The 18,615-nt window shown below is 32.2% G+C and overlaps 1 protein-coding gene across 1 annotated transcript in view; it reads right to left on the bottom strand.

Moving 5' to 3' along the window:
- Nucleotides 1–8,309: 8,309 nt before the first annotated feature.
- The window catches only part of LOC139512064 (contactin-like), a 35,458-nt gene continuing 25,152 nt past the window's right edge, over nucleotides 8,310–18,615 (bottom strand). The window contains exons 16-23 of the mRNA XM_071299383.1: nucleotides 17,598–17,744; nucleotides 14,220–14,398; nucleotides 13,359–13,506; nucleotides 11,882–12,003; nucleotides 10,915–11,101; nucleotides 10,250–10,365; nucleotides 9,490–9,664; nucleotides 8,310–8,700 (exon numbers count right to left, since the gene is read on the bottom strand). Of these exons, the coding sequence (XP_071155484.1) occupies nucleotides 8,570–8,700; nucleotides 9,490–9,664; nucleotides 10,250–10,365; nucleotides 10,915–11,101; nucleotides 11,882–12,003; nucleotides 13,359–13,506; nucleotides 14,220–14,398; nucleotides 17,598–17,744 (1,205 nt within the window). The 3' untranslated portion in view covers nucleotides 8,310–8,569. The remainder of the gene's footprint in view (nucleotides 8,701–9,489; nucleotides 9,665–10,249; nucleotides 10,366–10,914; nucleotides 11,102–11,881; nucleotides 12,004–13,358; nucleotides 13,507–14,219; nucleotides 14,399–17,597; nucleotides 17,745–18,615) is intronic.

Genomic DNA, 18,615 nt, shown 5'->3' with positions numbered 1-18,615 from the left:
TTTTAAAATCTTTCTTTTACAGAATAAAAATACGATCAGATGGAACTTGCAATTTCACTTTAAATGATTTTTTTTTTACACTAGAAACAAAAATTTCTACAGCCAAATGTTTTCAATACATTTTGATGAACTAGAAATGGGATGATGAAATTAGGTACAAATATAGTTATGACAGGATAAAAAAGGATTTGCTTTTCCTCAATATGAAGATATTATTAATTAAGCTTAGTTACAGTAGTATAGAACAACATAAGTAAGACAGTAACTCAACTCTATTCACAGGTAAACTTTAATAGAGACATTTGCAGAAGGTATTGTTGAACTGTTTTTTATTTAAATGCAAATGTAAAGTAGTATCCTATTACATTATAACCATGTTGTGGTTTTCATTCCATTTGGATTTAGCTGATGTTTGTTGTAGTTACAAATTAAGTTTGTTTACACATTCAGTTATTGCGTTCAAATCATGTTGCACATATATTTGTTTAAATAGTTTATCCTTGTATTTTTGGACACACTGTGGCCGTTTTCAAAGTCTTATTTTGCAAGTAAAGATTATGAAAGATACAAATCAGATCTCTTCATTCAGATAAAGTATTGGTTCAAACAAGGATGTCGAAAGCTGCATTCATTATTATGCTGCATTGTCAGGTGTAGTCGGCTAATAGTTTATCCAATATTAAGGTTTAACCCTTGAATAAATGGAGAATGTGTTCAGATGATCCTCTGCTTGCATATAATGATATAAAGGAACATAACTGAAGAAGGGTAACAGACTTGAAGAAAAGAGAATATTCAGGTACATGTTTGACTTCACAAGCTTTAGAGCAAATCTATCTGGTAAGAATAATCTCATCAAATTCTGTATTCTGTGAAAACCCATTTTGTCATAATTGTAAATCAACTGATAACAAAATTTTGAGTTTTTGAAATATAAAGGCTTTTCTACCTTAGGAATAGATTACCTTAGCTGTATTTGGCAAAACTTTTAGGAATGTTTGCTTCTGAATGCTCTCCAACTTCGTACAATATTTGGCCTTTTTAACTTTTTGATTAGAGTGCCACTGATGAGTCTTTTGTAGACGAAACTTACGTCTGGTGAAAATATAAATTTTTCATCGTATCTATGATGAGTTTATTTGAATTAAGTTGTCCCATAAGTCACAGGAGACTTTAGATTTGCACTCTGTCCGTCTGTCTGTCTTTCTGTCCATCCGTCAGTCCGGCAAATCACTTTTCCACACTTTTATTCTTTATGCTTGAAGATTTTGATATTTTGTATTTTGTTTTATCATGATGAATTTTGTTCTGGTTTGATGATTTTATGCAGTGTTATGGTCTTTGTCACTGATAATTCTTTTATAGACGAAACGCGCGTCTGGCGTTTATATAAAATTTTAATCCTGGTATCTATGATGAGTTTATTGACTAACAAAATTTACGCAAAGGGCAAGGGTTTCGATCCAGTCCGCCCTCTTTACCATTGACTAGTGAAGATAAAGTTAAAAAAGAAAGAGCAAATGGTGTAAATACATAGCATTCTGCATCAAAAGTACAAAATGACTTTAAACTTTATCATTCGGTTCTGATTAGAGACATATGACACAATAAAATTGTATTATATGTCACTGTTTTTATACACAAAATTTTGAATATCATAAAAGCCCCCTATTGTTCATTTTGGTCTCTATTGGGTATTGTTATAATGAATTAGTGTGGGCTTTTAATTATTCTACAAAGGATACTATCCTCATAAAAACAAACAAATAAAAAGCAAATAAAACAGAAACATACAAACAAAATCAAAACCAGAATAAAACAGAAAAAACCCTAAGATACTTTAATTTCATTGATAGAGACATATTTTAAAATCTTTCTTTTACAGAATAAAAAAACGATCAGATGGAACTTGCAATTTCACTTTAAATGATTTTTTTTGTACACTAGAAACAAAAATTTCTACAGCCAAATGTTTTCAATACATTTTGATGAACTAGAAATGGGATGATGAAATTAAGTACAGACTTAATAAAAACTAGGTACAAAATGCTATCATTGAATATAGCTATGACAGGATAAAAAAGGATTTGCTTTTTCTCAATATGAAGATATTATTCATTAAGCTTAGTTACAGAAGTATAGAACAACAGAAGTAAGACAGTAACTCAACTCTATTCACAGGTAAACTTTAATAGAGACATTTGCAGAAGGTATTGTTGAACTGTTTTTGTCGAGCCTGCAACTTTTGTTGCAGAAAGCTCGACATAGGGATAGTGATCCGGCGGCGGCGGCGGCTACGGCGGCTACGGCGGCGGTGTTAGCTCACTTCTTAAAAGCTTTATATTTCAGAAGGTGGAAGACCTGGATGCTTCATACTTTGTATATAGATGCTTCATGTTACGAAGTTTCCGTCAGTCACATGTCCAATGTCCTTGACCTCATTTTCATGGTTCAGTGACCACTTGAAAAAAAAGTTAAAATTTTTTGTAATGTTGAATTCTCTCTTATTATAAGTAATAGGATAACTATATTTGGTATGTGCGTACCTTGCAAGGTCCTCATGTCTGTCAGACAGTTTTCACTTGACCTCGATCTCATTTCATGGATCAGTGATCAAGGTTAAGTTTTGGTGGTCAAGTCCATATCTCAGATACTATAAGCAATAGGGCTAGTATATTCGGTGTATGGAAGGACTGTAAGGTGTACATGTCCAACTGGCAGGTGTCATCTGACCTTGACCTCATTTTCATGGTTCAGTGGTTATAGTTAAATTTTTGTGTTTTGGTCTGTTTTTCTCATACTATATGCAATAGGTATACTATATTTGTTGTATGGAATGATGGTAAGGTGTACATGTCTAGCGGGCAGATGTCATGTGACCTTGACCTCATTTTCATGGTTCAGCGGTCAAAGTTAAGTTTTGAGTTTTTGTCTTTTTATCTAATACTGTATGCCATAGGTCAACTATATTTGGTGTATGGAAATATTTTATGATCTTTATGTCAGTCGCGCAGGTTTTATTTGACCGTGACCTCATTTTCACGGTTCATTGCACAGTGTTAAGTTTTTGTGTTTTGGTCTATTTTTCTTAAACTATAAGTAATGGGTCAACTATATATGTTGTATAGAAGCATTGTTAGCTGTACATGTCTGCCTGGCATGGTTCATCTGACCTTGACCTCATTTTCAAGGTTCATTGGTCTTTGTTTAGTTATCTTGGTTAATGTTAAGTTTATGAGACAGTTGTAATAAAACTAAGCTTTATACTTAGGACTATCAACATAATATCAATGATTAGTATAGAAGGCGAGACATTTCAGCGTGTGCACTCTTGTTTTTATTTAAATGCAAATGTACAGTAGTATCCTATTACATTATTACAATGTTGTGTTTTTCATTACATTTCGATTTAGCTGATGTTTGTCGTAGTTACAAATTAAGTTTGTGTACACGTTCAGTTATTGCGTTCAAATCATGTTGCACATATATTTGTTTAAATAGTTTATCCTTGTATTTTTGGACACACTGTGGCTGTTTTCAAAAGTCTTATTATGCAAGTAAAGGTTATGAAAGATACAAATCAGAACTCTTCATTCAGATAAAGTATTGGTTCAAACAAGGATGTCGAAAGCTGCATTCATTATTATGCTGCATTGTCAGGTGTAGTCGGCTAATAGTTTATCCAATATTAAGGTTTAACCCTTGAATAAATGGAGAATGTGTTCAGATGATCCTCCGCTTGCATATAATGATATAAAGGAACATAACTGAAGAAGGATAACAGACTTGAAGAAAAGAGAATATTCAGGTACATGTTTGACTTCTCAAGCTTTAGAGCAAATCTATCTGGTAAGAATAAAATCAAATCAAATTCTATATTCTGTGGAAACCCTTTTTGTCATAATTGTAAATCAACAAAAATTTGAGTTTTTGAAATATAAAGGCTTTTTTACCTTAGGAATAGATTACCTTAGCTGTATTTGGCAAAACTTTTAGGAATGTTTGGTACTGAATGCTCTTCAACTTTTTTTGATTCGAGTGTCACTGATGGGTCTTTTGTAGACGAAACTTGCGTCTGGCAAAAATATAAATTTTCCATCGTGGTATCTATGATGAGTTTATTTGAATTAAGTTGTCCCATAAGTCACAGGATACTTCAGATTTGCACTCTGTCTGTCTGTCTGTCTGTCTGTCTTTCTGTACATCCGTCAGTCCGGCAAATCACTTTCCACACTTATTCTTTATGCTTGAAGATCTTGATATTTTGTATATTGTTTTATCATGATGAATTTTGTTCTGGTTTGATGATTTTGTGCAGTGTTATGGTCTTTGTCACTGATGAGTCTTTTGTAGACGAAACGCGCGTCTGGCGTATATATAAAATTTTAATCCTGGTATCTATGATGAGTTTATTGACTAACACAATTTACGCAAATAATTAGTTTTCCACACTGCTTTTCGTCATGCTTGAAGATTTGGAAATTTGAAAATTGGTATATAGTCATGAAGTTCGAATTTTGTGCAGGGTCCTTGGGCTTGAAAAATTCACTTAGATAATCAGTTTTCAACACTTTTTTTCGTCATGCTTGAAGATATTGACTTGATATCGAGTTAGAATTGTGTTCCAAAACAATAAATTTTTAACTAGTAGGAGACTATGTATTGCCATGCAAAAAACTATAATTGGTACAGATAAATTGTAAAAATCTAAGGTGTTCATCGAAATAACGTCTACAAATCCTTGAAGGAATTGTCAATTTCCTGCGTTTTGGATTTCAAAAGTTCAAACATCTTCACTAGGCAAAGGTTTCGATCCAGTCCGCCCTCTTTACCATTAACTAGTGAAGATAAAGTTAAAAAAGGAAGAGCAAAATGGTGTAAATACGTAGCATTCTGCATTAAAAGTACAAAATGACTTCAAACTTTATCATTCGGTTCTGATTAGAGACGTATGACACAATAAAATTGTATTATATGTCTCTGTTCTTATACACAAAATTTTGGATATCATAAAGGCCACCTATTGTTAATTTTGGTCTCTATTGGGTACTAGTAACAGAAAGAACAACAACCACAAAAGTGAATGAAGAAATGCACGAAATGCAATCAAAACCTATATATATGGAAGTTTTTAACAACCTTGACTGGCTATACAGCCCTTGCACGGTCGGTGTTCAAAACCTAACGGCAGTGACTTGATATATATATGTATATCCTCCAAGGTACATCACAAATGTTGATATACACAAAGTTTAGTGCATTTATCATAATATTCAATACATCATATCCATGAACATTTCCAAAAGTTTATCAATAAAATGTATGGTCAGATATTTATGTTACACGAAAAATTGAACCTATTATGTGTTGCTCTCCTAGCTATAAAATGTATCCAAAATCAAAGATGTGGAACATATTCTATCATAATCATTTGGTAAATAATGCAATTAGTGTCTCTTCCATGCCTGTCTTGAACATAAAAACTAAACTAAATATAAAATAAACAATACTCCTAATGCTCCGGTTGGTTGTCATCGTGCAACACAGTTAATAACACATATAGGAAAATCATAGAACTACATTTATCATAAAACACCGTCAAACATCCAAACATACTATCCACACTCATCTGTGTCCACACTTGTTATGTTACAAAATGATGTTATGATTGACAATACTATTAAATAATTTGTGCAGTATGCAGAAATCTAATATAAAAAAACAAAAATACCGAACTCCGCTTAAAATTCCGTTATAGTCACAACGATATGTGAACAAAACAAAGGCATAAAAGGTAAAACTGTCAAAAATAGGGGCCAGCAATATTGACGGAAGCAACAATTCAAACGCTTTCTGATCATAGTACCTCCATGAAACCAAAAAATAACGATGGGAATATATAAATGATACTTGTTGAGCTATTTGTTCTGACTGAACATACAGATAATTATCCTTTCAAAGCGAATTTGCCTTAAGAAGTTTAAAAAATCTTACTTTCTTAAAAAAATCTATCATTGCAGCAAGTTAACTGCAATTGCGCTACATGGTGGACAAAAAAACGAATCCGACTGACAAGCTTGAAATAAATGACAGACGTTATCCGAAAAGACATTACATTTACTAGTATTGCATTTTAATATTTCTTTATTTTCCATTTTTTAAATTTATGGATCAAGCAACATACAAAACATAATTCAATACAATATGACAAAATAAAGGATAGCATTATAATACATATCAAACTTGTGATAAAACATGATGTTCGATAAAATATAAAAAAACAACAGTATTTACATTGTACACTATATAAATGATAAGATTTTAAAGCAAGAAATTCTCTCCTACAAGCTCTCCATCTCACAATTGATAAGTTGATTTAAGGCTCATATAACGTTATCATAGTCCCTTACGGCCTGGAATTTAGGCTTTTTATAGTCAATCTCATGATATACCACAATTAGAAGCAATAACACTTTATCAATGTTCAAATCCCATAAATCCATTGAGAAGATACAAATCATTTCAATTAAGGAGTTATATGAATCCTAAAGGATTAAGACTGGGTTTGTCGACACGGTAAGGGTTTCTTACTATGATGCGTCGCCCGTCAATCTAATCCATGCTCAGTCAAAAGTGAATATCGGTAAATTAACAGATCAAACGTCTTTTCTGGTATCTGAAGATCTACGAAGCGATAACATGTCTTTACAACATGCAAGAGTTTATTATAGATTCTAGTTTCAAGTGGTCCATGTATGCAGGAGAAAGTCTATTTCCTTCGTTAGTATCCATATTCTTAATTTAATGTGGATATTGGAGATGCAAGCGCTCGCTGGAATTGAGTGACATGACATTATCAATGTAACCGAAAGTGAAAATAAAAACTTTGCAAGAAGATTTTTCTTCTTGTCTGTGTGAAGCTTGTATGAATTCAGCTTCATAACAGTATAAAACAAGTCATTCAGTAAGGATGCACAATTTAAGTACCCACTAGAATACCGACTGTCTTTTAAAATGATAATCCACCAACCTCGATCAAAAAGTACACCACTTTATCATATCATAATCGGTGTATTTAATACTTGAATCAGTCTGTTTTTTAACAAAGTATTGGTTTTCTTGCATAAAACAAGGAAAATGTGCATATAATTTCCATTTTTTTTTTTGTAAATGATGCTTTTGTTTTATGAGATGATGATATTTTAATTGGGTCAATGTATTATAGAGCGTAAAAAAAGTTTTGATATTGTATATTACTACAAAACTGCAAGATTGTGTTCGAGGACTTCGGATAAGATCTTTTAGACTCAACAAAGTAAGAACTTTAGGAAGATGTTCAGTCGAACCCGGTTATACATTGTTCTTCATATGGATGTTTATGAAATTTAGGTATAAATAATGGATTTTTTTTCATCGTTTATCATGATGAAGCATGGTAAAAGTTATTTGAATTTTCTAATAAAATTGAGAAAGGAAATGGTGAATATGTCAAAGCGACAACCACCCGACCATAGAGCAAACAACAGCCGAAGGCAACCAATGGGTCTTCAATGTAGCGAGAATTCCCGCACCAGTAATGCTTGTTTACAGAAATATATGTGCATTGAACAATTTAAAACAGAGACCTGTATCTGGTAGCATCTCTTATGTTTGAAATAAACTCATCATATATACCAGGAATGAAATTTAATATTTACGCCAGACGCCCGTTTCGTCTACAAAAGACTCAAACGTCGACATCTATAGGGTCATTAACATAACAGTTAAGCTATGTCACTGATTAGTCTATTGTAGACAAAATGCGCATCTGGCGCAAATACAAAATATAAATCCTGCATGGATTCCTGGTATCTATGAGGACTTTATTTATAATCTTAAGGAGTTGCGGGACTGGGTTTGATAAAACAAAAATAGATAGTATATAACTAATACCATTCTGGATGACACTTAGTTCTAAAATAAATAAAATATACACGCTCGAGAGAAATATTTGGAAGTCAAATACAACCATGTTTGGAGCATTGAAGCCTTTTTATTGTGAACAGTTTTACCAAAACCTTTTATAAACAACAAAAGATCCAAAAGGATAATCAAAATCATAGATGTTTGCAACCCCATGGCAACAATCCAAAAACAACAAAAAATACCAAAATTTATATAGAATAAACAGACTGACCAACTCGACCCCCGTTAAAAAAAATGTGATCTAAGGTGCTCCAAAAGGGTAAACAGAACCTTTGACACACGTCAAGTTGATCATGGCAAGTAAAAATTCGGTGTAACATTTGTTTAGTACAATGAAATGAAAATTGTTAAATATACTTTAAAAAATTCTCTCTTTAATCACTACTATATACACATAGAAAAGTTAATTTTTCATTGGAGTGCTATTACTATTTACAGCATGTAAAATAAATGACAAACAATTGTTCTAAAGTGTTATTTTTTACATTTATGCTTCGCACTTATATAGTTAGCATGTGGTCGACACTCAGTATCACGGATATTTTCCACTTTTTGTTTAGTTCAATAATAGGAAATACAACACAACCATGTAACAATCCGCGTTTCAGAAATAACCAAAAATATGAAATGTACACGACAATAAGCAAGTTATATGAATGCATATTAAACTGGGAACCAGTCCATTTACTCCAGCTCTAATTTCAGATAAGGTTGGATCTATGACTACTTGTCCACCTGAAAAAAGTAAAATGTATCAGCAGTTAGAAAGAGGAATATGGGAGACAGAGCAGAGGTGCCGTCCTGGTAAAACACCATATCAACTGTTGGAGCATTTTCTTGGCAGAACAAAAATAACGATAAGAAGAGGACAAATAATCTAGTTTTACTATTCTGTGGATTCACATATTTTCGTGAGTAGCAATTTTGGATTTACATATTCTTGGATATTTGACTACCTGGTATTGCCTTTACTAGTAGTAGGATCGACAAAACCGTTGACATGGATAATATTTTATTCATACTTATTTCATTGATTATAATGTCTTGTATCAATTCGGATAACTTTATAAAAAAAACTAGCTCAAACTCCGTACTGTTCAGACTTTTAAAGTATTTTGCTTCGAGTGTTACTGTTATATTAACCTTGAATTGATTTTATACAGACAATGATTTTTACGACATGATAAAAGTTTAGTTCACTAACATAATAGAACATAGCAACGTTTATCAAAGGCTTAGATAGTTCGAAAAATAGAATAATGTCCAACGTTTAAAAAAAATTTTGAAGTTAATTTTTTCAAAAGTCTCAATATATTGTTATTTCGTGTTTGTCTTATAGAATATCTTCTCTTCTATTATGAACTATATGATTGTTAGATGTTGCGAACTGTTTCTTTTCATTTCAAAGGCTTGATTTATAAACGAAATCCATATATACAGACAAAATAAGCTCTTTTATATTGTCTTATTTATCTATTATCTGAATGTTGGGAGGTAATACCAAGGACAACCACTAAAAGTTACCTAGTGTAAAATGCACAGTATTTCCGAAGTTTCCATCACCGCCACGATTTCTAGCAGCTAGTCGTAACTGGTAAAGTTCACCTTTACCGATGCCATAGATTACTGCATGCGTTTCCATGTCTGTCTTTAACTCTTTGGCTTGCGTTATGTCATCTCCTTGTAACCAATATCTTACCTTAAAATATAAGGGGATACTAAACACACATGTCGCTGGAGGAAAGACCATATCGTGAACGAATGACAAAAATGAAAACAGTACGTAATACCAATTTCTGCTCTAAAAGCGGTTACCTTTGTGTTAAAAAGAAAATGAACGAAAGCGTAAAACGCTATATTCTATTTGCATGTATAAATGCACAGAACTTTTGTGATGTATCATTGAAATGGTGTTAACGAGGTTGAATTGATCAAATTATTACATAATACACTCAATATGACAATTATTGTCCATTCGTTTGATGTGTTTGAGCTTTTGATTCTGCCATTTAATTAGGGAATTTACGTTTCGAATTTTCCTTAGAGTTCAGTATGTTTGTGATTTTTATTTTTTGTATGTTCAAAAGTTTTTAATACTATGTACGAATACATAACTATAAGAATGAGTTTTATACTCTTACAATATTTTACATTGATGTTACTTATCAATCATCTTCATATAGTTCAAGGAACAAGCACACATATTAAATTGTAATCAAGTCAGCAATGTTAAATCATATTGGTTGCTTTAGATAGAAAATATTCGAATAATTAAGCAACTTACTATGTATCCATTGAGAGATTCCTCTTCGGGTCCAGTCAAAATACCTCTCCATGATACCGCCACACTATCAGATCCATGAGAAGTAACAGCTACTTCCGTCGGGTATGCTAATGGGGCTATAAATGGTTTCAATTGACAGTAAAGTTAATGACTATTTTTTTATAATTCAAACAATGAAAGCTTTTTTTTGCAAAGCACACTGTTTGTGGTTTACTTTTATAAGTCATAGAGAACTTTATATTTCCAATTGGCAGTTAATTAGTAATCATTTTATGACAGGCCGTGTGTTTTTTTGAACTGCTTTACAATTTGTCATGTCTTTTTATTGCTTATCATACGGCATTAGTTTTGCTCATTGTTTAATACCGTATGGTAACCTATATATGTTTAAATTTCCGTTCCTTGGTCCATATTGGATAGTTGTCTTATTGGCAACCGTTCCACATCTCCATATTATTATATTATTTCAACTGTTTGGCTATATTGTTCCATATTGCCGTACATTTTTAGAATAGAAACCAAAACTTTCAGCTTTGTTGTACATTTATAAAGTAAGTTCTGTTTTTTTTAAGGATTATCTTTTACTATTGATAGAACAAGGATGGTTTCACATATGTGATGCGATTTCCTAACATTTTCATAAAACAAAATTTAAAAATGTTCACCGTTCAGTGTTGTTCGTTGAAAATATACTTCTCCTCTTGAATTAAGTCCTGCTGTATTGAAAACTTGTACATCGTACTCATACCATGTGTTTGGTAACAGTCCAATACAAAGTCCAAACGTGTCTAGTGTTCTCCAACTTATAGAATTAACAATTGGATCAGGATCGCTTCGTTCCCAATAATTTACCTGAAGACACCAAAGATTATTTTGGCTTAACTATTAATATTATATCTTTTTCTAATGTAACAATATTTTTGTTATTGTAGATATGAAGGTGAAAGATTATGTGGTCATCATATGAAAATCAAGAACAATCCGTCCCTTTAGGAGTTTAGTATCATACCATCATAAAATATATAAGAAGAACATCACCCGTTTTATGCGAGTGTAGATTTTGAAATACATAAACTTATGAGATATATGCATGTTGATTTATATTTACGAATGATGCCCTTATATCAATGATAAAATTCAGTGAATGTTTTGACTAGTTTGAAATATCAAAAAACCTGGTGTTATAATTTTTCATCTATACAGATATTTCTTTCGATACAATCAAATACGCTGTTACATGCACGAGCGAATCAAACAAGCTGATATATATATATATATATGTATAAACACCATAGAATGATGATGGAACATCGCCATCTTTAAATGGACAATTAACATTTATAGGAAATGAAAAACCATCTGTTTGATCGTAAATTTTGGTATTAAGCCTCCCGTAAGAGATATAGATATCAAGATCAGGAAAGGGCAGTGTTCATTGTTAGAACTAGTATATGAATTCCTTCTTGTTCGAGATATCTATGTGGATGTAATATTTTGATTTTCTTTTGTATTTATTATGTTTGCTTCAGTGTTAATTGCTCCAGAATATTTTTTGACGTCCTATCCTAATTTCTCTCAATTGGGCGACATTTTAGGTTTTACACGAAAACACCATTAACGCCGTATACTTACTTGATATCCCATGATTTCTCCTTTCATTACCTCTCTTGTGTTATCAATTGAATCCCATGTTACCAAAATTGCAGTTGCATTATATCTATAAGCGTTGATACCTGTTACTGTTACGATCGGCACTGTGAAGACAAAATATTGCTTAACCACCAATTAGACGCCTTCCATTATTGCTTGTCAGATACATATCATATTTCTTATGTTTTAACATAATGGGGAAATAATTCAATAGAGTCTGAGGTGTCTTTATGTACAAATACTACACTCAAGGCTCACCAAATGTGTAAATTTTGATTTTTGACAATCATAGTGTACAAAAAACATTCAAATGGAATTATATGGTATTACAATATTTACCTTGTATTATTTGACTTAATGTAGCATTAAGTCGTCTTACTTCGTTTAAGATGAAGGAACGCGCGTTTGTATGGTCTCATTGGTGGTAATTAAAGAGTATTTTTTTGCAAATTACAAATAACAAAAACAAAAAATAATCCTGCCAAAAACGTGACGTTTTCAGTTATCTAAAACGTTTTAATTAACAATTTTCAAAATAATGTGTCAGATAATAAATATTTCACGAAAATGAATGTTATTATATTTTGATACTAGAAATTAAATGCTATGAAATTTTATCGTTTTTGTATACTATTAAAAAAAATGTATTTTTTAACTATCGATAGCACATGGGTTTGTTGTTATATTGGGAACATGTGTTTATGTTTACAATAATATTTAAATTATTTTAGCATAACAATAAGTCACCCTAACAAAGTTAAGAGTTTAAAGTTCTTTGTATGATAGCACGGACTGGTCATTCTCGGTAAAAGTTAACATTGAAAATACATTTTCATAGCTTGACCATTCGAAGCTCAGTCTTAGTGCAGTGAAGTCCCACCCTTTTCCCCTCTGTGTACATGTTTTGCATAAGCTTATAATATTGTAAACGCATTATGTTTTTTCTGCTGATGTTAAAATGAACATTATGAAAATATGGTTTTATGATATGAAAGATTCTATTTCATTATTTCTCATTGTAGATATGTTTGTAAGACATGTATGCTGCAGCGGTCTTAATTAGTGTGCTGGCAAAGTGATTTGAGGACAGTTGAATTATTTGATAATAAAACTTTGCTGCACTCGTCTAGGCGAGCTGTTTCACATAGATATGTGTTTGAGTTTTTGTTCATAAAAACTTTTTTTGCGTTTGAGGGCATGAATAAGAAAATAAGTATAAATATATAGACAAATAATGTAAAAAAATAAAAAAAAAAACATGTAAAATCACTAGTTGCGTGAAACAAGTACAATTGTTTTCGTATAAAACTGTAAATTGAATGCTATTCTTCGGAAAATTTATACGAATTAAAAGTACTTCTTGGACAAATCATTCGCCTTCAAGTCAGTATTTGAAAGCATGAGTATGAAGTAAGCATGCATATTGAGGACGGCATAATTTAAAATGTAAAATATTTACAATCTTCTGCAGAGTAAATAGTAGATATAGTTGAATTTGGTCCTGCTCCTAGATTGTTGAACGGTTGGACCTTGACTTCAAACTGTAGATAATAGTTGTTCACTCCAATTTGTGTAACGAACACTCCCTCATTCGCATTTACCTGCCCCTGAAAAAAAGTAAATGAACTGAAATCTTTGAGATTGACTGCGCCTCATTGAAAATCACTCCCAGTTTCTTTATAAAATATGACTTTATCTGCTTGAAACATTTTTTTTTTTATATCTGAACTCTTTTACTTTACCTAACCCAAATAAAGAATACTGATGTTATTTTACAGCTGACTATACAATTGTGAAATGAAGCATCTTAACGTGATTTTGTTACTGTTTTTTTCATGGTCCTGGATTATTTTACATAAAATTTGCAATTGGATGGGTCTTCGAAATAGGGCGATCAATATAAAGCAGAAAATGATTATTTTGTCGACGCAATTAGACTTTCTTCAACTCGATTACAATATAATTATTACTCTCATCATTGTCTGTTAAAAGTCCGGATACGTAAACTCGCTAATAAACAAACAGAGGTGACATTAACTTTAAGTTAAGCACATTCTGTTGGGACAAAACAATTATAAACATTAACAAATCAGGATCTGCCAACCCTTCCTAATTAACTGATATCACCCCCGGTTTCTGGTGGAGTACGTGTATCTCAGTCTTCAGTTTCTATGTTTTGTATACTGTTGTTTGCTTTTTTGTCATTTTTGCCATGGCGTTGTCAATTTATTATCGACTTATGAGTCCCTTTGGTGTCTTTCGTCTCTATTCGAGATTGGTAGTATGAAACAATCTTCTTTTTTGCATTATCAAAACTTACCTTTGACCATGTGTCTCCTCCTTTCATTCTCCAGTAAACATGATAACCAATGCCTGGTCCACCCTGATGCAAAGGCGGAAGTGTATCCCAGCTTATCTTAAGGTCAGCTACCATTCCACCACCACCTCCGACATTGTCAGGCGCTTTTGGTGGCGGTGCCATCAGAGTTTGATAAATAACTAACAATAACATAAACACAATGTACATGTATTTTAATTTTATGCAGGTACAGATGAGTAAAAATCTAGTGTATAATAACTGGCGAGGGGAATCATTGACGAACGTATGATAATCTTTTCCTAGATTAATATAACCCATCACATTTTTACACCATTTCATTTAAAAAAAAAGTCATTATTGCATGACCGCTTCTAAACTCTAAATTCATAATAATGATAACAAAAGTGCACACGCTGAAATGTCTCGCCTTCATTATTAATAATTGACATTATGTTGATAGTCCTAAATATAAAACTTTATTACAACTATCAGACACATAAACTTAATATGATCCAAGAAAAGGTGGTCAAGGTTATATAAACCAAAGAAGAAATACCTGTACACCTAACACTAAATATAGTTGATCTATTGCCTTTAGTTTCTAAGAGACAGACTCAATGAAGAAAACTAAACATTGACCAATGAACCATGAAAATGATGAAAAGGTCAGATGAACCATGCCAGGCAGACATGTACAGCTTACAATTTTTCCATACAACAGAGATAGTTTACCTTTTGCTTATAGTTTAAGAATAACAGACCAAAACACAAAAACTTAACCCAGAGCAATGAACCGTGAAAATGAGGTCAAGATCAAATAAAACCTGCGAGACTGACATGTTCATCATAAAATATTTACATCCACCAAATATAGTTTACCTATTGCATATAGTATTAGAAAAAAACACCAAAACACAAAAACTTAACTTTGACCATGAACCATGACAATAAGGTCAAGGTTAGATGACTCCTGCCAGCTAGACGTGTAACACCTTACACTCATCCCATACATCAAATATAGTAGACCTATTGCATCCGGTAAAACAAAAACAGACCAAAACAAAAAACGTAACTATAACTATTGAACCAAGAACGTAAGGTCAAGGTCAGATGCCAGTTGGACATGTACACCTAATAGTCCTTCCATACACCGAACATACTAGACATATTCATATTGCTTATAGTATCTCACATATGGACTTGACCAACAAAACTTAACCTTGTTCACTGATCCATGAAATGAGGTTGACGTCAAGTGAAACGGACATGAGGACCTTTCAAGACACGCACATACCAATTATAGTTACCCTATTACCAATAATAAGAGTGAAATTGACATTACAAAATATCTTTTTATTCAAGAAGTCACTAACCCTGAAAATGAGGTCAAGGACAATGCACTTGGGACAGACGGAAACTTCATAACACGGAGCATCTTATATAAAGTTTGAAGCATCCAGGTCTCCTACCTCCTAAAATATAAAGCTTTTAAGAAGTTAGATAACGCAGACGCCGCCGTCGGATCACTATCCCTATGTCGAGCTTTCTGCGACAAAAGTCACAGGCTCGACAAAAATCAAATTCTCAGACATTTAATAGCAATGGTGCGGGAATTTCTCGCTACATTGAAGACTTGTTGGTGACCTTCTGCTGTTGTTTTTTTTTCTATGGTCGGGTTGTTGTCTCTTTGGCACATTCCTCATTTCCATTCTCAATTTTAGTTTTCATATAGGAAATCTGTATTAAAACAATCAAACTGGCAAGAACATAATAATATTAAACGGAAACTCTGATTCTTATAAAGATTCTATGAATATTTGGTTAAGATTTATTGATGATTTTTTTTTTTTACATTAAAGCGTTTATTTAGTCTATTAGATATCTTATATAGTTTATTAGATATCGTATATAGTTTATAAGATATGATATATAGGTTATGCGACAAACCATATACTTACAAAATATATCATATCGTTTCTTTATAAAATGTTTTATATGAGATATCTTATTTAGTTTATAAGACGTCTCATATACTTTTCTTTATAAATATCATATAAAAGAGGGGCCAAAAATACCAGAGGGACATTCAATCTCTTGATCAAAAATAAACCGACAACGCCATAGTTGAAAAAGTCAAACAGACAAATAATAGTACTAAACTTTATGAGATATCTTATACAAAAAATATTTATAAAATATCTTATAAACTTTATGAGATATCTTATACAATTGTTTTTTAATCAAATATCTTATAAACTTTATGAGATATCTTAATTATACAATTTTTTTTTATAAAATATCTTATAAACTTTATGAGATATCTTAATTATACAATTTTTTTTTATAAAATATCTTATAAACTTTATGAGATATCTCATATAAAAAAATATTTATCAAATATCTTATAAAGTTTATAAGGTACTATATTTTATAAGATATCTTATGTATATTTTATTAGAAACTATATAAAGGAGGGGCGAAAGATACCAATGGGACAGCCAAACTCCGATGATAGATCGAAAAAAGAAAAAGACAGACAAATAATAGTACCCAAGAAACATAGAAAACTAAAGACTAAGCAACACGAACCCCATCAAAAACTGGGGGTTTTATCAGGTGCTCCGGAAGGGTAAGCAGATCCTGCTCAACATATAGCACCCGTGGTGTTGCTTATGGTATTACAAATCCGGTAAAAAGTCTAATTCGGTAGGTCACATTCGTGAAAAGGGAAGGGGATTGTAGCTACGGCATAAGGAACATATCCGATATCATCCTTGAAACGGTTATTCCATAACGGTCAACCAACTCGTGATGGCGTCCGTTAAATTTACGAAGGGATGATTTCAACTTCACCATTTGAAACTCCTGATTTAATAACTTCCGTGTGAGCATCAACCCTCTATCAAGGAAATCATAATAGGTAATACAAGATCCGGGAATATCGTATCAACTGGGAGATATAGAGATATATTATATATTATACGAGATATCTAGAATTTGGAATAAATAGTAAAACTGCTTGCCATCAACACTCGTAACAATTCCTCAATAAAATTAAGAATGGAAATGGGGAACATGTCAAGAGTCAAGAACCCGACCAAAGAGCCGACATAAGTCAAATCCAAGTCTTGAATACAGCGGGAATCCCCCACAATCGGATCGGAGGCGTACTTCATCTGACCCCTAAACAAAAATTTATGCTAGTTCAGTGTTAAGCAGTTTCTAAAAATAATGTGATGAACATGTGTGTTGTACGAACGAACGGACAAGGTGGGTGCAATGAAGCTCATACTTCTAGTATCTTGGTATCATCTCAATATTGTAAACACCTTGCACACACAAAAATATATAAAAAATCCATATGTTAGTTACACATACTTGATGGTCTACCTATAGGTCCGATACCGAAAGCATTGGCTGCTCTAACTCTAAATTTATAGGGAACTCCGGGATTGAGTCCAGACAGTTGGTAAATTCTTTTGCTGTTATCTTCTATTGGAATGATGACATCAGCTTCCGGTAGATCTTAAAGTACATATATGTTTTGAGCTTTAATCCTATGACAGAAAATTGTAGTTTAATATAGAGGTGCGTGTCTTTACATGTTAATAAAGACACTAAATGTGAATTGTCTACGTTCAGATGGGTGTTTTTTGGTTGAAATGTGAAGGATTAGCGTTGTGTATTTATATATTAACACTGTTACAGGGTGTTCTCCTTACACCAAAGCTGCACTAACAGAGTTATAATAAAGTAAAACGACTAAAATGACATAACATAAATTTAATTACCACCCTTGACAGATACGATGAGACAGTGTCTAACCTTTATGGCAACACATTTTTGTGGATCTTTAGTACGGTCGTCTGATCTGCAATTTTTCCGATCATGTTCTATTCCTGAGTCTGAAATTTTCTGTAGGTGTGATTCGTTTGGTTGGTGATGCATAGCAAGAGAACCTTATCACGATCACATTTCCTTAAGGGCTCAGCCAATTCACACGTTTAACTGTTTGTTTCCTTATTTTGTCTCTACTTATTCTATTTGTGAAATTTAAACATCGATAAACTATTGTTGCCTTAATACACACCACAATTTTTATCATTACATTGAAATGATTTAAATGATGAGATTATTTTGTTTTTACATTTCATAATTGAATTAATGCTTGAATATAGAATATTACAACAATCTTAAAATCTATTTATTTTTTATTTTTATTATTGAATATAAATTCAGAAAAGTGCTTCGGTTCGGACGCATGACATTTACAAAGTATAATTTTCATATTCATTAACACTACTATTCTGATATAATATTCATTTATTGCAATTACATTTTTGAAATTCTTCATTTTGAAGTTTTTACATTCTGAAATTGCAATAACCCTTGAAGT

This window comes from Mytilus edulis, chromosome 2 (genome assembly GCF_963676685.1).
Source record: "Mytilus edulis chromosome 2, xbMytEdul2.2, whole genome shotgun sequence".
Lineage (NCBI taxonomy): Eukaryota > Metazoa > Mollusca > Bivalvia > Mytilida > Mytilidae > Mytilus > Mytilus edulis.
The sequence above is the reverse complement of the archived record's forward strand: the minus strand, read 5'-3'. Positions and strand labels throughout refer to the sequence as shown.